The sequence below is a fragment of the Littorina saxatilis genome, linkage group LG5 (genome assembly GCF_037325665.1).
Source record: "Littorina saxatilis isolate snail1 linkage group LG5, US_GU_Lsax_2.0, whole genome shotgun sequence".
NCBI classification, from domain to species: Eukaryota; Metazoa; Mollusca; class Gastropoda; order Littorinimorpha; family Littorinidae; genus Littorina; species Littorina saxatilis.
Window position 1 is genome coordinate 51,119,222 of NC_090249.1, and position 26,471 is coordinate 51,145,692.

At 41.3% G+C, this 26,471-nt stretch overlaps 2 protein-coding genes across 3 annotated transcripts in view; one reads left to right on the forward strand and one right to left on the reverse strand.

Moving 5' to 3' along the window:
• Positions 1-2,359: 2,359 nt before the first annotated feature.
• Positions 2,360-26,471, reverse strand: part of LOC138967404 (uncharacterized) — a 32,106-nt gene continuing 7,994 nt past the window's right edge. For both annotated transcript variants that reach the window (XM_070339944.1, XM_070339943.1), the window contains 8 exons: positions 26,073-26,192; positions 24,252-24,374; positions 14,680-14,776; positions 13,626-13,824; positions 10,584-10,805; positions 9,523-9,674; positions 9,098-9,200; positions 2,360-4,008 (listed from right to left, as the gene is read on the reverse strand). In XM_070339944.1, the coding sequence (XP_070196045.1) occupies positions 3,835-4,008; positions 9,098-9,200; positions 9,523-9,674; positions 10,584-10,805; positions 13,626-13,824; positions 14,680-14,776; positions 24,252-24,374; positions 26,073-26,192 (1,190 nt within the window). In that variant the 3' untranslated portion in view covers positions 2,360-3,834. The remainder of the gene's footprint in view (positions 4,009-9,097; positions 9,201-9,522; positions 9,675-10,583; positions 10,806-13,625; positions 13,825-14,679; positions 14,777-24,251; positions 24,375-26,072; positions 26,193-26,471) is intronic.
• Positions 4,717-7,888, forward strand: LOC138967402 (uncharacterized). The gene is made up of 2 exons (XM_070339941.1): positions 4,717-6,027; positions 6,334-7,888. The coding sequence occupies exons 1-2, from the start codon at positions 4,898-4,900 to the stop codon at positions 7,226-7,228; spliced, it is 2,025 nt and encodes a 674-aa protein (XP_070196042.1). The 5' UTR covers positions 4,717-4,897; the 3' UTR covers positions 7,229-7,888.

The window sequence follows — 26,471 nt, forward strand, 5'->3', positions numbered from 1 at the left end:
GTTTCAATAACGATATTGTCAGTACCGCCATAGAAAAAAGAAGATTCCAAACGCACATTTTGCAACGCGCATTTGAATAGGCATAACTGTGTGGTCAGGTCGTGTACAGTAAAGATCTACTTTTGTGTGGGGTGTCTCAAGTGTGTCGTGCTTTCGTCACACGCATTTTCATTTCTGTTGGTAAATTCCAGTGTAGCGTTAATCTGAACAGTGATGATCTTTCAGAGAGACCTCATTTGAACTCGGAGAAAGGACTGTGCTCTTCATTATTTGCGATTCGAAACCTCCAGTCGAGCTTCGACGGATTGACTGTGCGGAGTGACTCCCCTTGAATTGACTCGAAGCGGGACTCGACGGTTCGCACATTTTCAAAACAAATGTGGCATATTTCTCGTGTTGTATCTTCACTCATCGGGGAGTCTGATACTAAATATGAACGGTAAGAATGCTCTGAACCCTACACGTATTATATCCCCATCGTTTTTTCGTTCACATTTGCCCAACATGTTAATTTGCTGAGCGGGGTTAATGTCGTCTGCTAGGCTACCCTGTGCAATCGAACCACTGCAGTCTGCACTGAGTCTGCCCGCATGAGGCAGGCTGGAGTCTTATAATATGGTAAGAACGTTCTGAACCTTACACGTTTTCGATTACGATTGTTCTTGCCTTGAAATAATAATTCGGAAACCATTCATTTACTGAACTGATGTAGTCGTATTTCTGTGTAGTCTGCTACAGAGTCGATCGAGTCAGTCTTCCAAACTGGTCTAGCTGGTACGTTATCGGAATAACACTTGTGTTTTCTGTTAGCCGCTGGGAATTGTATACTAACTCATCATTTGGTAATGTGGATGATAAGCTACATGCCACAAACACGGCATATGAGAAGAATCTATGCAAGTCGGCGAAAATTAGATGAAACACAGCGGCTTCTATTTTTAGATCACTGGCACTGGCACAGGCACATGCAATCTGTCAGAAAAAAACCCACTTCTGCTTTAATTGAGAAGCAGGGAATTTATGGTCATTTGGTATTGTGGAGAATATAAGCTACATGTCATTAATTAATTCTGAGGATGAGAGCACAGTCTCGCTTAGGCAAAGGGCGGAAGAATACGCTCTGTGGAAAAGTTAGCGCACTCCAGGAGTGCGCTAACAGTTTTAGCGCATCGCCATTAGCCAATCAACTGGTTCACATCAGTCATGTGACACCAGTACTTTCTGACAATTATTATTATTAATCTGAATTTGAAAGAAAGAACGAGCTCATATTACTGATAATTACAAATGACAGCTTATGTGTCTGATACACTCAAATAAACTGTTTAATATAAATCATCACATCGGAATGGTAGGCCAACTGTCCAAACTGAAACTAACAATAAAATCCGCGAAGTGGCCCTCCCCTTTGAGCTCTTTATCAGTAAACATGCTCTTTTGGGTACACTTTATTTGCGGCTAATTTGAAACTAAACCAAATTGAAAGTGATGGCTAGAGCTTTGTTCGAAACGAACAAAAGTCTTAGGATGCAAGAAAAAAATTGTTATGCTGTACGACTTGCTGAAATTGACAGTCCAGTCTGTTTGTCGGTCTGTCTGTCTTTCTGCCTGCCTACTTGCCTGTGCTTCTGTTTGCGTGTGTGTGTGTGTGTGTGTGTGTGTGTGTGTGTGTGTGTGTGTGTGTGTGTGTGTGTGCGGTTGCGCGTGTGTGTGAGAGAGAGAGAGTGTGTGTGTGTTTGTGTGTGTGTGTGTGTGTGTGTGTGTGTGTGTGTGTGTGTGTGTGTGCACCCTTGAAGTTTCCTTTCTGGTTTTTACAGAGGTGAGTCACAATATGATATTTGCATTCAGTCTATAGCACCTGGGTTTTCATAAATCAGTAGGTTAGTATAAAGAGACCGCCAAGAGGCCTTGTTTTGCTAACACGTGGACATAAAATATAGTTGTTTTGAAACTGAGCACACGAAGGCGCGTATTTGAAACGTTTTCACTGCTTCACTATGTTTGTGTTTGTGCCCTCGTCGTATATTACGCGCTCTAAAAGTGGATTGGCATGAAACGTGCATGTAAAAACATGAATCATTGCATGTACTGCTGTTTTCGAAGAAAGCGTTTATTTTAGACATTTATTTTGTGGTGTTGCCGTTTTCATAGTGGCAAAGAATAATTTAATCCGGAGCAATCTTGAGTAACACGTGTCCTACTATTCACATATATACTCATCACAAAATAAATAACAATTTAACATTTGTTTTGCATCGACTTTTAAGTAACGAGAGACAGTAAATACCCATAACCAAACCCACCAATTACTCACCCCATACAATCAACCAGCCAAGCAAAATGTGAGCTACACAAAACGCCGCTTTAGTCACTTTATTTAACAGGGAGATTTTTTATTGCAGCAGTACAAAATGTTTGTTCTCGCCTTCCACGTTTTCCTTTTCACAAACGTAAATTAGGCGTTGCTGTCTTTTCAACACTAACATAATTATATTACAGTTGAGTCAGTCCCAAAGCCAAAACTCTCGTTAATACTCTTTGCTAGGTTGTTCATGCTGTCGTTTGTAATCATTAACGACGACTAGATTCAAAATATAAACTATCCTGCTGTTCCCACTTGTCCCTAACAATGGTGCATGAGTCGTTTTGGCATTCTCGTTAAAGGAATAAATAAAACAAAATACCGAAAATTAGCCACCTTACAGACCTTATTTAAATATCATTTAGAATTTGACTGGAATATTGCTTATCAAGTGACGTTTAAAGGGGAACTTCAGATTTGGTTTGTAATTCGGCCAGAATCAGAAACTCCTAGAGCAAGGCAAACTTTTTTGCGCAAAACGTGAAAATTGAGGATGATGTTCAATTAACCGGTTTGCCACCAGATAACCAGTTGTGACTTGTGTATATTCCCTGTTGTCTGCTTGCTGCGAAATGATGTCAAAAATCGACAGAAAAAATGTATTGCCCATACACAGCTGCTTGGTGACACTGAAAACGTCAGCAATTTTCATCTTCATTATTACTCATTATTTTCTTGCAAATAATTCAGATTTCCACTACTCACGCTTTACCTCAGCAAATTTCGGACACATTTTGGCAGCAAAATTAAAACAACGTTGAGTTCTTGATAATTATAACCAAAGAGGTCACCCAGGACAAAATCTGATGTTACCGAATGTTAAGTAAAGTGCCACAAAAAAACAAGCAAGAACAAAACAAACCACCCTCAAAATCTGCAACAGTTACTCGTGTTCGTAAAAGTATATCGGAGATCGAAGCAGTGTGTGCATGTTTTCTCACTCTCCGTCGATTATCCGCGCTGCAAGCAACACATTAAAAGCCCTCGTAATGACCGAATTAGTGACCTGAAGGTCACACCTGTAAAAGAAGAAGAACAAATAGACAGACAGAATAAAACAGAAATGAAATGGCAACGGAGCAAGTAGCTTAAACTCACAACTGATTATTATCAATAACTAACAATTAAAACCAAGGCTCTGCAAACAGCAGAAAAACTAAGACAACTAGCTTTGTGTCCAAAACTGTGGCTGGTGGTGTTCCTTTGTACACACCATAACAATATCCCTTTTCTAAAAAAACATTAAAAACACAAACAAACCATAACAAAAACTAAACTAAAACACACCAAAGCTTATCCTTTTAGATAAAAAATATAACGACTTTGCCTAGGCAAATTAAACATTAATCGATTAATAAATGACCTTAACCACGCAGTTAAAACAAAATCTGGTCTAAAAGAAGATGATCCACAATTTTCACTTTTGGCGCTAATAGGCCTCCGTAGAATGATCTCCGGATCCTTTGGAAGACTTAGGGGCAGACAACAGGAGGTCCTCTCCACTGCTTGTCGCAGTCATTGATGAGGGCGACAAGAAGCGAGCAGTCAGATGTGGAAGCTGTTGACTGCTTGTACTTGAGACACGAGATGAAGGCTTCGATGGGTTGCACGCCCTTGTCGTCCACGGTGCACTTGCGCACTTTTCTCTGCAATGTGAAGACGACGACCAGTGTCAATCGTAATTGAAGAATCCCGGTGTCTGTTTGCATATAGAACATCTAATCATAGGAGAAGACAGTCTAAGTATTTATTGTGGGGAACGGCTTATCTCAACACAATGACATTTTAAGCGGATTGCACACCTATGAACACTGATCTCGAGGCACGCTTTTGCACGTGAAAATATAGACCAATCACGACATCGTGTGAAGTCAGGCTCTCGGTGGTGATTGGCCTATAATGTCATGAGCCTGAATGTTTCAAAGATGAACAATTCGTTCACAACCCATAAGCCTACAAACCCGACGGAGTTATTTTCGAACATCGTCTATTGTTAAGGGAAGAGGTGGCACGAATTTTTTTACTAAAATCCTTCCAAAATGTGTTTTGGGTTTCCTGCAATATTAGGTACTTTGAACACCCTAGATTCATTGTGTCATGTTTATTTTGTCAATTGTATCGTATTTTTTGCAATAAAGTGATGAATTTCAAAGTGAGTGCACATGCATGAGTGATAAAAGTCAGAAAACTTGCTGAAAAATCGATGTTTTCAAGGGCTTGAAACAGCCACTTTTCTTCCAAGAAGACAAACTCGTTGCACTCGACACGATCCATCGGGAATTCCCGTTTGCTGGTGACGTCAACAATACCCCAAAATAGCCCGTTATTTTCGCTCAACTGTCAGAGCACAAGCATACTATCCGCGACAGGAATTCCCGGATTTGCAAGATTGACCGTCGATCTATGAGAGCTCTTCTCTGGTTGGTCATTGTAACTTACCATGGCTACTGGCGCATGCGCAACAAGCCTTATCCGCTGTAAACACAACATCGGTTTGTCGATCGAATTACACTACCGTCTATCAGTCGGCCAGCAATGTTCACTGCAAAATTCAACGATAGAAAGAGGTTTGTGGGGCAGGCATCGGGCAAGAGGAAGAAGCAGCTTGCATTAGCTCGAATAGCCGAACAAGAAAAGTCCACGGGCGATGAAAACGCGCCCCGCGAAGTTGGCGCAGCGGAGTGTGTCGTTTTGGATGGTGGAGGTGATGCACATTTTTCTCATCGACTTCAAGTCGAACCTCGGCCAGTGTTGTGCGATATACACGACAACCAGCAGGAAATAGAGGGTGCTTCAGCCTCTGCGAAGAAGCTAAGAAGATTCAGTGGTGCCGATGACTTGCAGAACGCACAAGTGCCAGCCGATGTGCCTGCTGAACCGAAACGTACATGGTGTATCGTTGAGTGTGGTCAGCTCAACTCGCTATTATCGGATGTGAAGTGCCCGGAATGCGAAGCAGGACATTTAACGATACGCGTTGGAGAATCCATGGGCTTGTCCCAAGAGTTAGCACTTTGCTGTGACAGCTGCCAGTACAGACGGTCAGAATTTTCTTCACCTAGAGAGAGCAACCGCAACCACATGAAGAATGTTCCCTTTGACGTGAACAAACAGATTGTCCTATACTCGCATGAGATTGGCAGTGGGTACTCAAGTGTGGAAAAGCTGTGCACAGTGTTTGGCATGCCCGTGATGAACAAAAGCTCATATCAAAGAATTGATAAAAAGGTCAATGCCAGCATCTTGGCCGTAACAAATGTCACACTGGTGGAAACTGTTGAGCATGTAAATGTTGCATACAGGCAGACCTTTCCTCAAGGTAGAGCAGATGTCCAGTTTGACGAAGAGGATGAAGACGCTGCCTGGGAAGAAGATGACGGTATTCTTTGGGTAGATGTTGCCTTTGATGGCACCTGGCATAAAAGGGGTTTTTCATCACATTATGGTGTAGGAGTGGTGGTTGACGTTCTCACTGGGTTGGTGCTCGACTTCTCTGTAAAATCCACCTACTGCCACACATGTGCCATGAATAAGGAGAAATTGGAGGAGATGACCCCTGCCCAACAACTGCGATGGGAGCAGCAACACCGGGCTGAGTGCAGCATCAACCACCAGGGATCTGCAAAGTCTATGGAGAGGGATGCAGCGTTGGAGTTATGGGGAAGGTAAGAATATAATCTGTATACCCCCACCATAGCCTATCTTTTAATTTTTGAAGTTCAGAACAGAGAGAGAGAGAGAGAGAGAGTGCACGAAGATTCGATTATGAATTAGTGACAATAACAAAGTTCATTTATAGCCTTTTATAACAAAACAAGAACAAAACAATACTACTGTGAAAATATTTTGTAACACAACACCCCCTTATAACTTTATAAGCAAATCCTGAACTCATAAATTGTGTTCTGCAAGTAGAGGTGCACAATTTGCTTGCCTACACAATGGGTTTTCTGATTTTTACTGTGCTGCAGGTCTGTTGAGCGTCACAACCTCAGGTACAGAACTATGCTGTCGGACGGAGATTCTACGGCTTTCAATGCTGTGGCTGCAGCTCAGCCCTACGGTCCCACACGTCCCATCACCAAGCTGGAATGTATCAACCACCTCCCCAAGAGAATGGGCACAGCTCTCCGCAAGGCAGCAAAGGATGAAAGGCTTGGTGGAAGAGGGGAGGGGCGACTAACAAAGGAAAAGTGCCAACGCTTGCAAAACTACTTCCGTAGCGCGATCCTCAACAACCTTGAAGATCAGCGAGCCATGGAGCAGGCGATCTGGGCCACTTTCTTCCATGTAACTTCAACGGACGAGGACCCTCACCATGACAGATGTCCAGCTGGGCCAGCCTCATGGTGCTTTTTTCAAAGAGCCAGGGCAGAAGAGCAACCACCACCTCCACACGCAGAGCACAACGGCACCGCCTTGTCCAGGGAAGTCTCGCATGCTGTTCTGCCCATCTACAGAAGAATGACCAATCCCATTCTTCTCAAGCGCGTGGCCCATGGCAAAACCCAGAACAGTAACGAGTCTCTGCACAATGTCATGTGGGGACACTGCCCCAAAGAAATCTTTGTTGGGAAAGGCCGGGTGGAAGCAGCCACCGCTGAGGCTGTTGCGAAGTTCAACAGAGGCAACTTTGCACTGGCACAGGTCATGGACCACATGAGCTTGCCAATAACTGATCTCATGGAGGCTGCTTTGGCCAAGAAAGACAAGGTTAGGATTCAGAAAGCAGAGAAAGCAACAGCTGTGGCCGCTGTGGCAGCCCGTAGGGCAAGATGTGCGGGTCGTCAACGCCAGCTGGAGCAGCAAGAAGACCAGGAGGGGGAGGTGTACGGAGCTGGACTGATGGGAGACGGGGGAGAATAAGTAACTGAACCATTTCAAGAAGTCCGTGAACAATACAGGAGCACTCATATCATCTTTATTTGGCCATCTGTCTTCATCTTTTTTACAGAAACATTTCACAAACTTTCAATCACCATTTTCTCAGAATATGATTTTCAAGGACGGTAACCACGCGACGAAGGTCTTCACTTCTCATCTACTTGTGGTAGACTACCAATTTTTTCACCCCAATCATTGTAAATGAATTCGCCCCGTAGTTACAGGAGCGCTTTTTCAAAAAAATTATGTTTTTTGTTTTTTATGAATTAGAATAAAAGCCTGACATAGCATTTTCATGCGAAAATATAATGTCGGCCAATTTTTTTTTTTTTATGGAAACTAAGGCTGATACTCACAAAAATGCTCTGTAACTACTGAGAAACGCTACTTGTGAGTTCATAACAACAAATATGAGGTTGTTAGCTTGAGAAATTTCTAAAATATCACGCTAGAGCTGAATAGACCGTTTCATGTTTTTTTGTCAAAAATCGAGCGTTTTTACCCATAAAAAGACCCTCAGGCAATTTTTTTGCACAAATGAGTCTTTTTATGTGTTTTTGCTTGATAATACGTACAAATATTGCAAGAAAAAGTGCAAACATCCAGTAGAAATTTTTCGTGCCACCTCTCCCCTTAAATTTAAGAAAAAAACAGTGGTATACCGACAGGGATTGTTTTCTGTCGGAAAAAAAGGGACTTCTATTGAAAGTTGTTTCTGAATGTTGTGTGATGGACCATGTGGAATCCGTAAAAAATGTCATTGTTGTTGGGATAAACCGTTCTCCCAAACTACTATTTAGACTGTCTTCACCTATAATTGGATGTTCTACACACACACACACACACACACACACACACACACACACACACACACACACACACACACACACACACACACACACACACACACACACACACACACACACACACACACACACACACACACACACTCACTCATAATCCTCCACCCACCCACACGAAAAAAACAGATCAAAAATCACAAACACACACACACACACACCAGGGGCTCACATCCATGAGAGGTGGCATAGGACAAATGTCCTGGACAATGCAAAAGTGATAGGACATTAATTTTGTTTTGAACAAAAATAAATCAATAGGACTTTTTTTGTGTGCAACAAAACGTAAATTTAATTAAACTTGACTAGTTTCTTGTTACAAAGGTAACAGAACAAATACAATAGTTTTCTTGAGCAATGGTTTTATCTGGCTCTGGCTGCTCAGAGGCCGGAGGGAGTTCAGTTTCAGTGGTACTAGCCGCTGATGAAGGCAGAGATTTGAAGTACAAACGCTTCTGGCCTTTTTCTGGCACCAATTTTCGTTTCGGCGACATGTTGCTTTTTTGGGAGAAAAAAAACCCGCGAAGGGAGGCAACTGTCAACCGGCTTGGAGCATTCAGAGTTGCGACCCTTGGAAGCTCTTCTCTATAAAAAGCACATAAAGTCTCCCCAAGTTTCGTCTGCTTGGAGAGACACATCGCTTCGCAAAACATCGATAAAATAGCAACTCAAACTACTGTAAATTGGAAAGTACTGACAATGTCCGGATCAAATAAAAGCATAATCGGTCAATGACCACTTTGTGACAAAAACAATAGGACCATATGTCCTCTTGCATGAAAAGAGTACAGGACATTTGAAAAAAATATCCGTGTATGTCCGATGTGGATGTGAGCCCCTGACACACACACACACACACACACACACACACACACACACACACACACACACACACACACACACACACACACACACACACACACACACACACACACACACACACACACACACACACACACACACATATCATACACAAAGGAAGGGATCTCACTCTGATGAGAATGTCTCCACAAGCGTTCAGGTCCCGTGTCTTGTCGGCAGAAGTCTCAAAGGTGTCCATGGCGGTCTCACAGTTCTGTCTTGCGGGATTGTCACTGCCGATGGTGCAAACAATATGTCTTAAATTCTGTTTTGTGCGTTGAGTTATGTGTTTGCTTTGTTTTGTTTTGTTCCGTGTCGTTGTTGTCATTTGTTTGTGTGAGAGACAGTGTGTGTGTGTGTGTGTGTGTGTGTGTGTGTGTGTGTGTGTGTGTGTGTGTGTGAGTATGAGTGTGTGTATGCCTGCGCGTTCATGTGTGTGTGTGTGGGGGGGGGGGGGAGTGTGTGCTTGCGTATGCAGGTATGTGTGAATGCGTGCATGCGTGTGTATATGTGTGTGTCTGCGTCTATAATTTATGTGTGCTGTTTGTATTTTACTTCTGAGAAGCCTTCTCTGTCAGTATATCGTAGATCACTCCCAGGTCTTTGTTGAAGAGACCCAGCCCAGTAGCTCTGTCGGCGTACAGAGTCTCGTTGTCAGTAAACGTGCCGCACAGTGAGTGCGGGTAGTTGCCGAAGGTCGGCAAAAACTGCACACACACACATACACGCACACGCACACACACACAGACACACACGCACGCACGCACGCACTCACACACACACACACGCAGACACGCACGCACGCACACACACACACACACACACGCAGACACGCACGCACGCACACACACACACAAACACACACACACACACACACAGCGTCATTATAAAATCACCCTGTCACTGTCCCAAAAGTCAAAACATAATTAAAGAAAAAAATAACGCAAACTGCACACATTTATCACACTCACACTGCCACTGTCTGCAAAGACAAAACATAATTTGAGAAAAACAACACACCCGCAGAGAGACAGTCATCACACACACACACACACATTGTCACTGTCTCCAAAGACAAAACAAAAGAAAAGAAGACCAAATACATACAAAACAATTCGAGAATACGAGTGCACGAAAAGACGAGTTCCGAAAATTTGTATGCGTTCAGAAAGAGTGAATACCCTTGCTATTACGGGGATGAACAATAGAGGCGCCAATCACTAACGATGTGTGTGTCTTAAACACGTGGACAGAAGCACGTGTACATTTATTTGTCCGGGAAAAAACAAGGGTATTCACTCTTTCAGAACCCATACAAACCCGACAGAGTTATTTCCGAGCATCGTCTATTGCAGCTCACGAATGCAGAAGCAGAACCATAAACTCCACCAGCAAAACTTCTACTGCCGCTAAAAAATGTAAACGAGGATGAAAGTTTTCCTTTATATGCATGTTATTTATTCTCTCAGGGGCCAGAAGATTAGTTCCGCATTACTCTCACTTACTCTCGTTGCACATGTCGAATGAATTGAGAGCGCTTACTTCCCTTTGTTTCTCAGATTCCATCGCCACTACAGTACTTTCATCAGCAAAACAATCCACCCGCCACCACTTACTTTCGAGTCGGGTGGGGCCATGATAGAGATGCCAGGTAGCTGATGCTGTCTGTGCTGGGAGCGGTCGTAGGCGCGGTACTTGATACGGGTGGCGCACTCGGGTACCCACAGCACGGCGAAGTTGTTCTCCTCGTCGAAGGTGGGATATACATCCACCCCATTCACGGTCTCATGTGTTGCGGATCCCCACACTGACTGTGTCCTCGTGACGTTGGACTGGTACTGTGGTCAAAGAGCAAGACGAATACCTGGTTACGGTAATCTGAGCGCAGTTTTGGTTAAATTGCGGACTCTGTATTTTTATTACTCAACAAAAACGAAAAGACCCCCCTCCCCGAAACAAAACAAAATCAAAATAAATAATAGAATAAAACACGCACGCACGCACGCACGCACGCACGCACACACACACACACACACACACACACACACACACACAGCAGAGACAATTTGGACTTAGTGTACACCTGAGCCTTTGTGAAAATAAAAACAAACGAGGAAAATAAAATAAAACGTCAACAAAATCGAATATTGTCATTTTTACATTTAGTCAAGTTTTGACTAAATGTTTTAACAAATATAGAGGGGGAATCGAGACGAGGGTCGTGGTGTGTGTGTGTGTGTGTGTGTAGAGCGATTCAGACTAAACTACTGGACCGATCTTTATGAAATTTGACATGCGAGTTCCTGGGAATGATATTCCCGGACGTTTTTTTCTGTTTTTCGATAAATTTCTTTGATGACGTCATATCCGGCTTTTTGTAAAAGTTGAGGCGGCACTGTCACACCCTCATTTTTCAATCAAATTGATTGAAATTTTGGCCAAGCAATCTTCGACAAAGGCCGGACTTCGGTATTGCATTTCAGCTTGGTGGCTTAAAAATTAATTAATGACTTTGGTCATTAAAAATCTGAAAATTGTAAAAACAATTTTTTTTTATAAAACGATCCAAATTTACGTTCATCTTATTCTTCGTCATTTTCTGATTCCAAAAACATATAAATATGTTATATTTGGATTAAAAACAAGCTCTGAAAATTAAAAATATAAAAATTATGATTAAAATTAAATTTCCGAAATCGTTTCAAAAACTATTTCATCTTATTCCTTGTCGGTTCCTGATTCCAAAAACATATAGATATGATATGTTTGGATTAAAAACACGCTCAGAAAGTTAAAACGAAGAGAGGTACAGTAAAGCGTGCTATGAAGCACAGCGCAACCGCTGCCGCGCCAAACAGGCTCGTCACTTTCACTGCCTTTTGCACTAGCGGCGGACTACGTTCAGTTTCATTCTGTGAGTTCCACAGCTTGACTAAATGTAGTAATTTCGCCTTCCGCGACTTGTTATATATTTCATTGTGAAGGGTCTAGAAAAACGGTTTGGGTCGGGAGGGAAAAAATAAGGTCGGTCGGGGAATTGGAAATATACTTTTTTCTTGGCTTGGAGGCGTATTGAAGAAGTCTCCGATAGTGATTCTATCGGTCAGAGAAACAAAAAGCTCACGATAACCCCCTCGACAAAAATATGAGGAAAGAAACAAACTTGCATCAGTCTCGAATAGCAATTCCAGCTGAAGAGACGATACAAGTCGCGTAAGGCGAAATTACTACATTTAGTCAAGCTGTGGAACTCACAGAATGAAACTGAACGCACTGCATTTTTTCACAATGACCGTTGTCCGCCGCTAGTGCAAAAGGCAGTGAAAGTGACGAGCCTGTTTATCGCGGTAGCGGTTGCGCTGTGCTGCATAGCACGCTTTACTGTACCTCTCTTCGTTATAACTTTCTGAGCGTGTTTTTAATCCAAACATATCATATCTATAAGGACAAGGACAAGGAATAAGATAAAATTGTTTTTAAAACGATTTTCATTTTCATTTTCATTTTCATTACTTTATTGTCCCATCGCTGGGAAATTCGGGTCGCTTCCTCCCAGTGGAAAGCTAGCAGCAACGGAGTCGCGCTACCCAGGTGTCTGCGTGTTTAGGTGTATTCAGCCACCTGCACTTATGGCAGAATGACCAAGGTCTTTTACGTGCCATTGTGATGACACGGGGGTGGGACATGGCTTCCGTCTCTGGGTCTGCACATGAAGTTGACCCGTGTCCGTCCCGGCCCGAATTCGAACCTGCGACCTTCCGATCACAAGTCCAGTGCTCTACCAACAATCATAATTTTTATATTTTAAATTTTAAATTTTCAGAGCTTGTTTTTAATCCGACTATAACATATTTATATGTTTTTGGAATCAGAACATGATGAAGAATAAAATAAAAGTAATTTTGGATCGTTTTATAAAAAAATAGTTTTAATTACAATTTTCAGATTTTTAATGACCAAAGTCATTAATTAATTTTGAAGCCTCCATGCTGAAATGCAATACGGAAATCCGGCCTTCGTCGAAGATTGCTTGACCAAAATTTCAATCAATTTGATTGAAAAATGAGGGTGTGACAGTGCCGCCTCAACTTTTACAAAAAAGCCGGATATGACGTCATAAAAGACATTTATCCAAAAATTGAAAAACAGATCTGGGGATATCATACCCAGGAACTCTCATGTAAAATTTTATAAAGATCGGTCCAGTAGTTTACTCTGAATCGCTCTACACACACACACGCAAAGACACACACAGACACACACACACACACACAGACAGACACACACACACACACACACACACACACACACACACACACACACACACACACACACACACACACACACACATACACCACGACCCTCGTCTCGATTCCCCCTCTATGTTAAAACATTTAGTCAAAACTTGACTAAATGTAAAAAATAATAACCAACCAACCAACCTCGACCAAATATATGCAACAGATAGCTATCTATCAAACCCAGAGGCGCTTGTCGTATGCTAATTAGTCTAATTGTCTTGAATACGCATCCAGTTTATCAGAAAGAAGTTTGTTTCGTTCATGGGCTGAAACTCCCACGGCTTTTACGTGTATGACCGTTTTCATTTAGGCAGCCATACGCTGCTTTCGGAGGATCCTCAGAAAGAAGCGACTCACGTTGAAGATCTGGTCCTCGCTGACGCCGAACTTGCGGACCTCAAACTCGTGATGGACCTGCTCACCGCTGTCCTGGGCGCTCAGCGAGATGCTGACACTCCGCACGTAGTACTGACCCATGTTGAGCTCGTTGGTCACGTACACCTCCACCGTGCAACGCGATTCAGACGTGGCCGCCGTTCGGTGTTCTGTCAAGTACCTGAACATAGGAAGAAATAAAGCTAAAGGAATCCATGACAAGAAAGACAAACGCAGACGCCAAAGCGCGGAAAAAATAGTGCACGCTGTTGAGTGGTATCATTCATTGGCTTCCTAAAAAAAAAGTCAAATTTTTCGTGTCAGATCACATGAAAAGTGTGTGTTCTGTGACGAATCTGGTTGAACATGCGGTAAGAGTGTGTTCTGTGACGAATCTGGTTGAACATGCGGAAAGAGTGTGTTCTATGACGAATCTGGTTGAACATGCGGTAAGAGTGTGTTCTGTGACGAATCTGATTGAACATGCGGAAAGAGTGTGTTCTGTGACGAATCTGGTTGAACATATGGACAGAGTGTGTTCCATGACGAATCTGGTTGAACATATGAAAAGAGTGTGTTCTGTGACGAGTCTGGTTGAACATGCGGAAAGAGTGTGTTCTGTGACGAGTCTGGTTGAACATATGGAAAGAGTGTGTTCTATGACGAATCTGAACATACGAGAAGAGTTTGGTCTGTGACGATCCTGAATATACGAAAAGCGTGTGGTCTGTGACAATCCTGAACATACGAAAAAAGTGTGGTCTGTGACAATCCTGAACATACGAAAAGAGTGTGTTCTGTGACGAACCTGAACATATGAAAAGAGTGTGTTCTGTGACGAATCTGAGCATACAAAAAGAGTGTGTTCTGTGACGAACCTGAACATATGAAAAGAGTGTATTCTGTGACGAACAAGAACATACGAAAAGAGTGTGTTCTGTGACGAACCTGAACATACAAAAAGATAATAAAGGAATGCAGAAATGGTCCACCTCAGATACACGCAGGCAAGCGGAAGGTGTAAGGTAGCACTTACCTGGTGAGACGATAACGGCAGGGCAGGTCGACATCAGTGCGGGATAGGCCGTAACTATGGAGATGTGGATCGGCAGACACCGTACACAGAAAGTTTTCTGCAAAAAACATATTTATTGTAATGAAGCAAGGACACAAAGTTACAGTCACATAACCAGTATGAGATCAAAGCCTACACCGAAATCGACGAATGGCTGCCCAAACAGTGGGGTAAAAACGGTGCTCCACGTAAAAACAAGGTATTGCGAATCTCCCTCCTTTAGCTCCCTTTTACACAGAAAGGCTTAGGAGGATCGAGTCTACCTCTGAGAAAAGTGATACACTTTTTTTTCAAGTGAAACTTTCTGTGAGTTCAAGGAGTGCTGAGACCAGACGTAACACACAACATAGGACTGAACGTGTTTCTTTCTGAAATAACGACTGAAATTTGAATATTGGGATCAGACTTTTCCGGAGAAAAAACCCACCCCGCAACTTATGACATTTTTAAGATTCTTCTGTGGACATGTAAACTAATCGACTGTCAAATAATCCCACACGATGAAGAGGAAAAATTGTAGAACACAAAACATTGTAACTTTACTGATGGAAAACAATCACTTTGTCCCAACTTTTGAAACTAAATTTCATGCATGACACACATTTTTCAACACAAACAAACATGATTATTAAACATGTAAAAGTGATAAAAAATCTTAACATGTTACATCGAAGGTATTGTATCCCTTTAACCACAGTTTGACCATATGAACACCCCTTAACAATTAACGTGCTAAATTTTGAACTGTGTTGCATCTACTAACCCTACCCCATATCACTTGGAAAAAACAAACAAACTTATGGCCTATCCCTGAGAAAATGTCAATACAGTAACATTAACTTTTTAAACGTTATTTTTTGTGTAAGTGCAAGGATTGGTAAGGAGAGAAACAAAACGAAAAGGAGGCATCAAGACCTTATATATAAGGTAATGTATGAAACTTAAATATTGAGTATTTGACTTTTGCACAAGAATCACCACTGAACAAATCAGTCTTAGAGAAAATAAATAAGTGGCGTAAGGCGAAATAACAACATTTAGTCAAGCTGTCGAACTCACAGAATGAAACTGAACGCAATGCATTTTTTCACGAAGACCGCATACTCGTAGTTTCGTCAGTCCACCGCTCGTGGCAAAGGCAGTGAAATCGACAAGCCAGAATAGTGCGGTAAGGGTTGCGCTGAGCAGGATAACACGCTTTTCTGTATCTCTATTCTTTTTATCGTACTGAGTTTTTAATTTAAACATATCATATCTATATGTTTTTGGAATCAGGGACCGACAAGAAATAAGATGAAATTGTTTCTAAATCGATTTCGGACAATTTATTTTAATCATAATTGTCATATTTTTAATTTTCAGAGCTTGTTTGTAATCCAAATATAACATATGTATATGTTTTTGGAATCAGAAAATGACAAAGAATAAGATGAAATTGTTTTCGGATCGTTTAAAAAAAATTTAATGACAAGTTTCCGATTTTTAATGACCAAATTCATTAATTATTTTTTAAGTCACCAAGCTGAAATGCAATACGAAAGTCCGGCCTTCGTCGAAGATTGCTTGGCCAAAATGTCAATCAATTTGATTGAAAAATGAGGGTGTGACAGTGCCGCCTCAACTTTTACAAAAAGCCGGATATGACGTCATCAAAAGTATTTATCATAAAAATTAAAAAAAAGTTCAGGGATATAATTCCCAGGAACTCTCGTGTCAAATTTCATAAAGATCGGTCCAGTAGTTTAGTCTGAATCGCTCTACACACACACACACACACACACACACACACACACACGCACACACACACACACACACACATACACACACACACACACACACACACACACACACACACACACACACACACACACACACACACCACGACCCTCGTCTCGATTCCCCCTCTATGTTAAAACATTTAGTCAAAACTTGACTAAATGTAAAAACAAAACAAAACAAGTCGCGTAAGGCGAAATTACTACATTTAGTCACGCTGTGGAACTCACAGAATGAAACTGAACGCACTGCATTTTTTCACAATGTGCAAATGGCAGTGAAATTAACGAGCCTGTTTAGCGCGGTAGTGGTTGCGCTGTGCTGCATAGCATGCTTTTTTGTACCTCTCTTCGTTTTAACTTTCTGAGCGTGTTTTTAATCCAAACATATCATATCTATATGTTTTTGGAATCAGGAACCGACAAGGAATAAGATGAAACTGTTTTTAAATCGATTTCGGAAATTTTATTTCAATCATAATGTTTATATTTTTAATTTTCAGAGCTTGTTTTTAATCCAAATATAACATATTTATATGTTTTTGGAATCAGAAAATGATGAAGAATAAGATGAACGTAATTTTGGATCGTTTTATAAAAAAAAATTTTAATTACAATTTTCAGGTTTGTAATGACCAAAGTCACTAATTAATTTTGAAGCCTCCGTGCTGAAATGCAATACCAAAGTCTGGCCTTCGTCGAAGATTGCTTGGCCAAAATTTCAATCAATTTGATTAAAAATGAGGGTGTGACAGTGCCGCCTCAACTTTTACAAAATGCCGGATATGACGTCATCAAAGACATTTATCCAAAAAATGTAAAACAGATCTGGGGATATCATACCCAGGAACTCTCATGTAAAATTTCATAAAGATCGGTCCAGTAGTTTACTCTGAGTCGCTCTACACACACACACACACACAGACACACACAGACACACAGACACACAGACACACACACACACACACATACACACACACATACACACACACACAGATCTGGGGATATCATACCCAGGAACTCTCATGTAAAATTTCATAAAGATCGGTCCAGTAGTTTACTCTGAGTCGCTCTACACACACACACACACACAGACACACACAGACACACAGACACACACACACACACACACACACACACACACACACACAGAGAGACACACATACACCACGGCCCTCGTCTCGATTCCCCCTCTATGTTAAAACATTTAGTCAAAACTTGACTAAATGTAAAAATACGAGTTTTGAGATGTAATACCAGTCCTGATATCAACAATTTCTGTGTACATTCTGTCTATCTTTTTTCTTTAGGACACGTCAGTTGGGCGAGTGACCTATTTTCATTGTTATTCCTGTTCACAGGGGTAGACTCCAGCCTTGAGCAACTCAGCTCTGACACATATCTTAATTGAGTCATACGTATCTACGTCCAAAGAAAGAAAACAAACTTGCATCGGTCTCGGATAGCAGTAGGCAGGTTTCACAATCTTCAATCACAGACTTCCTTTTTTTTCAACAAAATCAATCTTGACAGAGACCTTTGAAATAATGTTTTTATTAAAGCCTTACATCCTCCTGGATGGAATCAAGACAAAAACTTGTATGCAGACGCATTCTTGTCGACATAATGTGATATCTTGTTACAGTACTCTATCAAACAAAGGGATAGACTTAAACAGAATTGGATAACCATTTATTCAAAGAATATTGTCCAGAGGCTTTAATAAATTAAGCAATAACAATGCAAGCAAAATATCATTTCCGAGCTCAGTGAAAAAAGCAGCAAATAAGGACTAATTATGGGAATTCCGTTCTTCTGAACTGCTATTTCGCTGTGATGCACGTCATGAGCATACCTTCAAAAAGTAACAATGTTAATTGCACTCCATTTCTCTTTTTTTTTTTTAAGTAGAATCATTGACCAATGAAAATAAAACGATCTTGGAAAAAAAGTTGCATATTCTTAGAAATAAATACCTGAAAATGTAACCCTACCCTCTAAATGGTGACATCATGACAGCGAAAAAAATACCGAACAAGTCATGTGAAGCGATAATAAAACATTAAGTTGATTTGAAACTAAAAGATCAACATTGGAACCAGGGACGAGTCATTAACAATGCTAGTGAGATTTGGCTAGCCGAAAGCAGAAGACCGAGACGGGTTGCCTCTGCGATGCATATGAACAAAAAAGGCGATTTTTCTCATTTGAGCAGATTTTCACACTAAGCATGACATATCTGTTTATACATTGGGATCCAGGAAATCGAAAGGATACAATACAATGACTTTTGAATCTGTAATCAAAAGTGTTATTATTATTTGCAATTTTTAGAATGTTATGTAACAAATTTAATAATACAATTCTGAACTTACATAACTTGACGAAATGTAAAACAAGTCGCGTGAAGCGATATATAAACCTGTAGTCAATCTATAGGCATCAAATTGAAGGATAAACTCAAAAAAACAGTCATCGGCGAGACTAAATTCAGATAGTCTTGGTTAACCATACCCGAAAACCGTCACGGGTCACACTCGTCTCCGCGAAGCATACTCCACCTGTTTTCTTTAATTCTGAACGCGTTTTTAAAGTAAACATTACATATGTATATATATTTTAAATCAGAAAAAGATAAGAAGTACAATGCAGTAATGTTTGAATCTGTAATGAAATATTTGTTATTGATGACAATTTAATGAGCGAACTTATTCGCTTATTTTCAAGCTACATAGCTCTAATGCAATATCAAAGTCCCGACTGAGTCAAAGATTACTTGACAGTTCCGCCCCAACTATCACAAAAACAGAAAAGATGTCCTCAAAGACTGTGGCAGAGTACCTTAACGCAGTCCTAGTATATCCACTACAGACTGAACTGTGGCATAGTACCTGGACGCAGTCCCAGTATATCCACTACAAACTGAACTGTGACATAGTACCTGGACGCTATCCCAGCATATCCACTACAGACTGAACTGTGGCATAGTAATTGGACGCTGTGTCAGTATATCTACTACAGGCTGAACTGTGGCATAGTACCTGGACGCTGTCCCAGCCCACTGCAGACTGAACCTTAATTGGCACAAGAATCAGAGACGAAGAGGTAACCTTAGCCAATGGTGAAAAGGTGGTTAACAACAACCAAGAGCTGTTCTCTGATTCTGAGTCTTGCCATTTCCACTTGAACATCAGCGCACACTTTGATCTTTTTTTTTAAATCCAAGTTGAGGAGATGCAGACCATCGAGAGTGTTGGCCCTACTTAGAGCAAGATGAGATCATTACACCCTAAAAGTGTGCACAGTTTTAGAGGTCTAGCTTGAAAAACATCAGAGATAACCCCAACGTTAAGGTTTTTTGTCTACGTACTTGGGGATGGACACATGTGAATCCTAATACTCACCATTACATAGGTGAGTCAAAAACACTGCCCTAAAGTTTGGCATTTGGAAAGTTAAAACAAGTCGCGTAAGGCGAAATTACTACATTTAGTCAAGCTGTGGAACTCACAGAATGAAACTGAACGCACTGCATTATTTCACAATGACCGTAGTCCACCGCTCGTGCAAAAGGCAGTGAAATTAACGAGCCTGTTTAGTGCGGTAGTGGTTGCGCTGTGCTACATAGCACGCTTTTCTGTACGCTTCATTTTAACTTTCTGAGCGTGTTTTTAATCCAAACATATCATCTATATCTATATAGGGCTTGTGTGTGTGTGTCTGTCTGTCTGTCTGTCTGTCTGTCTGTCTGTCTGTCTGTCACTTCGCGATGCACGGCCAAAGTTCTCGATGGATCTGCTTCAAATTTGGTGGGCATATTCAGGTAGACCCCGGACACAATCTGGTCGATGAAAATTTTCAACACGTGCTCTAAGCGCGGCGCGGTGAACCGATTTTGGTTTTTCTGTAGATCCATTTCCAGTAACTCTTCCTTATCTTCTCCAGTGTTTTGCGCGTTTATCTTCCTTCCTTCGTGTGGCGTCAATCACGTCAACACGTGCTCTAAGCTGGCTAAGCCGGCGAACCGCCACGCCTGCATACTCCGTCTCGCGATCATTCCGGCGAAGCAGGTGCGAACCGCAACGCTGCATACTCCGTCTCGCGATTCACCCGACGAAGCGGGTAATCATCTAGTATCTATATGTTTTTGGAATCAGGAACCGACAAGAAATAAGATGAAAGTGTTTTTAACTTGATTTCGTAAATTTTATTTTAATCATAATTTTTATATTTTTAATTTTCAGAGCTTGTTTTTAATCCAAATATAACATATTTATATGTTTTTGGAATCAGAAAATGATGAAGAATAAGATAAACGTAATTTAGGATCATTTTATAAAAAAATTATTTTAATTACAATTTTCAGATTTTTAATGACCAAAGTCATTAATCAATTTTTAAGCCTCCAAGCTAAAATGCAATACCAAAGTCCGACCTTCGTCGAAGATTGCTTGGCCCAAATTTCTATCAATTTGATTGAAAAATGAGGGTGTGACAGTGCCGCCTCAACTTTTACAAAAAGCCGGATATGACGTCATCAAAGACATTTATCGAAAAAATGAAAAAAGTATCTGGGGATATCATTCCCAGGAACTCTCATGTAAAATTTCATAAAAGATCGGTCCTATATGATCGTGACTGGCTGTCTTTCCAAGTTGGAACGTTTTCAATCTGCTGTCTGACGTCATCAAAGTGTTGAAAAACGTACGGCGATGTCTATAAAACTCTCACTTGACCACAACATTCACAATGCCGTGCATTCAAGGATTGAAAAAAACACGGGCATTGATCAGACACAGTCATTGAATGTTGTTATTTTACACATGAATCTGCTTAAAATTTGGTAAGAAATGACCGTCAATCTAGTAGTGCCGGGCGGTCGTGAGAATTCAAGATTTTCAGAGACAGACAGTAAATAACGTGTTCTGAAATGAACACATGCCGAAAAATTCTTTAGTCAGCCAGTTGATCATCTGCCTGACAACGGATAGGAAGTGTAAAATTGGTCGCATCATGACAATTTGCTGTGTATGGCGGTTATAACAGACGATTTGTCTGCAGGGCGGTCGTGAGAAAAAATGAGACGGACACCTTGCCCGAGTGACAAAATGACCAAGCGCAAGTAGAATAAGCCGTAGTTAGCCTTTCAAAACCATTTCATGTCGTGATTTGATGGAAATTCCTACTTATTAAAAGCATTTTACGTCCAAACCTTTTGACAGCCATTCAAACTGAACAGATTTGTAATTAATGTTTTTGAGACGGACACATTTAGAAAAAAGACCGTTTACTTCGCATGCGATTGTATCGAATAAATATAAACACATTCATTCTTTTTTTTTTAACTAAGTGTGTTCATCTATCTCTGTTCTTTGGTTTCTAATGTACTTTTAACTGGATTTCTTTGTGTGTTTTTGTACTGGTGCCTTTGTCTATTGCAATGTGGCTAAAAAGGGAAATCGTGTCCGTCTCATTTCTCACGACCGACCTACCTCTTTCGCAGGTGGGGAATACAAACTTGACTTGAATTTGATCAAAGTTTATTTTTCATATGTAAATTCCGAGGACATTCGACACAGACCAGTGAAAATTCACGACTAAACAAAACGAAACGTTTTATTTAATATCAAAGTCAGGGACATACCCGACTCTGAAGACCGTGAAACCTAGCTGCTGAAGAGACGATACAAAAACATTAGCAAGATCTAGATGTGGCACTTTTCAGCACGTGTACGAGTAACGTCATCAAGTTTAGTTTTATGTCACGCGTTTGCCAAGATCTGCAGTCTTGGTGGGAGCAAAACAGCGTATGCATTTGGAACATTGGAGAAAAAAGTGAGTCACGGGTGACGCAATATCTACACGTACACATACAGGTCTTAATTGCTACACGTTTGATCATCTAGAACACAGTAGTAACCAACCTTATTCCCCCCTCTGCTTCTTTCTCTCTGTAAACTTGTAGGGCTAGTTATTTTTCGGTAACTTACCCAACAACCAAAATCACTTACCCAACAACGGGCCTGAATCCTCGATAGCTCACAGGTTGATGAGTTAGACTTTGAGGGAACTACTTTAGCGATTGAAAAGTTCCGAACGCTCCAATGTACGAAATATACATCTCTAGACCAAACAATACAAACATACTGCATTTAAACTGGCAACTACAGGCTTGAACACATTAATCTCCATATACAATCTATGAGTTTGGTTGTTTTCTAAATCCAAATCTAACGATCAGTGCAGAGAAACTCGCTTTAGATCTCTTATGAGTGCACGCAAACTCCCAAGGCAAGTAACTCTCGTACGACAAGAGTAGTTCCCCTTCCAAATTTTCTGAACTGAGTTGCTTGGACAAGAGACTGCAATCCGACGGTTAGTTTTCGACAATATTTCATTTTATAAACAGATCACACGCAACCAAATGCACACATCGCATCAATTTAAAGAACATACAGCGGTTTCATACACTATTTTGCCCCAGAAAACGGAACTTCATACAGTTTTTAACGTTGGAACACGGGTGCAAAAGTTCGTCTGCTTGTCCCATTCGAAGAAAGAACATTTCCTAAACGATACCAAAACATGACCAGAACACACACTATCTGCCTTTACCGGCACAGCAGAATAACAACATAACTGTGTACTTGATTTTAGTCCAAAACAGGGAAACTGACAAGAAGTGTCAACAGATTTGATTGATTTTCCCTGAACTATACAACCGCGCATTATTCAATCGCCAGCGCAGGTAGACTGGTTGAGTGATTTGGATTCGATCAAACTTTCGCACAAAAATTCCTCTTTTCTTTGAATAACTGAAGAAAGGAGGAATAAAGAGGTTACATACCTCGTCTCAGTGATTATTAAAAATAATGGTCTCAGTTCGCGGTCATGAAAAAGCTCGCTGAAGCTCGCATTTTTCATGATCCGCTAACTTCGACCATTATTTTTGATAATCACTGAGACTCGGCATGTAACCTCTACATCTACCCCGAAAATCCAACGTACTGCGCCATCAGAGATTCAAAGACTGCTCAGAAAGGCTTAAATATAGTACAACTAAGGCGCCATTTTGGAAAGTTTTCTGACGATATGAACCTTAAAAAGGATAACAAGGGACATTCGCTGTAGGCTACTGTAATTTTGAAACATCTGCAATGATTTGTTCAAAACTGCTCTGAAACGATACCATTGTTTAAATGAATTTTAATCAGCGAGCGGTTTGCTTCGCCCAGCTCTCCTCTGTCAGGAGTCATGACTTCCCTTCGTCATCATACTTTATTTAGTTTTTAAAGATATCCATTCGCCAAAGCAGATTAAAACCGTTGGGTAGAGGAAGTCAAACCTATAGTCTAGCAAACGTATGTAAATTCCGTGCCATACAGGGCTAAAACGCTTCGCATTATAAAGAAACACACTGGCCGTTAGAGAATATCACCGTGTGAAAAGACTACCTAACACAGCATAGATTTGAAAATAGAATGCTCCAACACTAATTTTATTCAACACCCAAAACAAACCCTGTAGCTCTCGGCTCAATTTCAAATCTGTACCTCTAGATCTGTACCTCAGGGGCGAAAGGTAGGACGAAAATTATGACTGGCGCAAAAAGGAGTCACAATGCGAAATACAGTCCGAAATGCCCACTCAAAACAGAGCCGTTTTAAATTAGAGTAACTGAGGGAGGGAAGACTACTGTTACTGAAAACCCGGGATCAACGATAGCTTTGAGGTACTGCGACCAGATTTGACCCTTACCGTTGTCCACGCATTCTATTTCCCCGTTGCCCTTCTGGCCGGGCGGACAGACGCACTCCTTGTCCACGCAGTCTATGCCGGTCAGACAGCGGCGGCCGATCTTGGTGCACGACACGCCGGAATCTGCCACAAAATGCAAACATAGATTAGACGATGTTCGGGTTTGTATGAATTGTGAAAGAGTGAATACCCTTGCTTTTAGTGGGACAAATAAATGTGTGAAGTTCCTGGAGAAATAAAATAAATCCCATAAAAAAAACTTGAGACCCGTACTGTGTACACATATATCCATTCGCTTGCGGTTAGTCACGATGTAAATCGTAGTTTTTTGTGTGTGTCTCAGTATAGTTAAAATGACAGAACCATACACACAAAGACTGCACCAGATTTTCAAAGCCTCCTTTGGCAACCGTCCTCTGATTAAAGGGAGGCAATGCAGTACGCCAGTAAGCGGAAGGTCATCTAAGGCAGACATAAGTAACTTCCCTTGCAGTTCTGCTGCCTACAACGGTAACAAGTGGTAACTAGACCGCAGGAGCCGTTCGATCGAAGTATCCTACTTTTAAATGCTACCGTAAGAATAAAGGAGTACGATACTTTTATCGACTGACCTATGGATACATCAATCAATCAATCAATATGAGGCTTATATCGCGCGTATTCCGTGGGTACAGTTCTAAGCGCAGGGATTTATTTTTCATTTTTTTAATTTTAATTTTATGCAATTTATATCGCGCACATATTCAAGGCGCAGGGATTTATTTATGCCGTGTGAGATGGAATTTTTTTTTACACAATACATCACGCATTCACATCGGCCAGCAGATCGCAGCCATTTCGGCGCATATCCTACTTTTCACGGCCTATTATTCCAAGTCACACGGGTATTTTGGTGGACATTTTTATCTATGCCTATACAATTTTGCCAGGAAAGACCCTTTTGTCAATCGTGGGATCTTTAACGTGCACACCCCAATGTAGTGTACACGAAGGGGCCTCGGTTTTTCGTCTCATCCGAAAGACTAGATATGCTCCCGTGACTAGACTAAAGGTAGGAAGTTAAGGTCAGTGACAGACAGACAGACAAACAGACAGACAGAAGTAACAGTAAGACAGAAAGGTAATTTGCCCAAAGCAGCGATTAAGTTAGTAACAACACAAAACAGATCATAAAAGCAATATGAATCTTCTTTAAAATAAGTGCACCCGATGCTTAATGTGTCAATTGGATCTATTGGGTCTTAATGAATCTATTGGGTCTTAATGGGTCTATTGGATCGATTGTGTCTTAATGGGTCTATTGGGTCTTAATGTGTATATTCGGTCTTAATGGGTCTTAATGGGTCTATTGGATCTGAATGGGTCTTACTGGGTCTTAATGGGTCTATTGGATCGATTGGGTCTTAATGGGTCTATTGGATCGATTGGGTCTTACTGGGTCTATTGGATCGATTGGGTCTTAATGGGTCTATTGGGTCTTAATGTGTATATTGGATCTATTGGGTCTTAATGGGTCTATTGGATCGGTTGGGTCTTTATGGGTCTATTAGATTGATTGGGTCTTAATGGGTCTATTGGACATACTGTCAGTGACAGATGATAGGTCATTCCGTATTCTAATGCTTCAATGAGTGATGCGTATTTTAAAGAAAAACATCACGCTCATTATTCAAATGTTGATACCAATTAAGAGGACAGCGAAAGAAACCATGCATTGAGAGAGTAAGAGAGCCGGACGGAAGAGAGACGGAACGAAGAGACTAGACGGATAGAGACAGAAAAAAGACAGACAGGCAGGAAGGCAGAGACAGACAGACTTACCTCCCTTTGTAATATTGTCATGAGTGCTGTGAGTAGTGTTGCTGGAAACCACACGGGAGGCGGTCACACTGTTCGTACACAGCACTAACACGACGACGTAGAATGGCAGCCTTCTGTCCACTGCAAAATCAATTACTCAGTCAATGTATCAATAAATCAGCCAGCCATCCAGCCAGCTAGCCAACTAGCCAGTCAGGTAATCTTCCATCGCTCCATCCATCCCTCTGGACATCCATCCATCTCTCTGGGGATCCATCAATCTATCCATCCATCCATCCATCCCTCTCTCTATCCACCCCTCCCTTCATCCATCCATCCATCCGTTCATCCCTCCCTCCCTCCCTCCCTCCCTCCATCCATCCCTCCCTCCCTCCATGAATCCATCCATCCATCAATCAA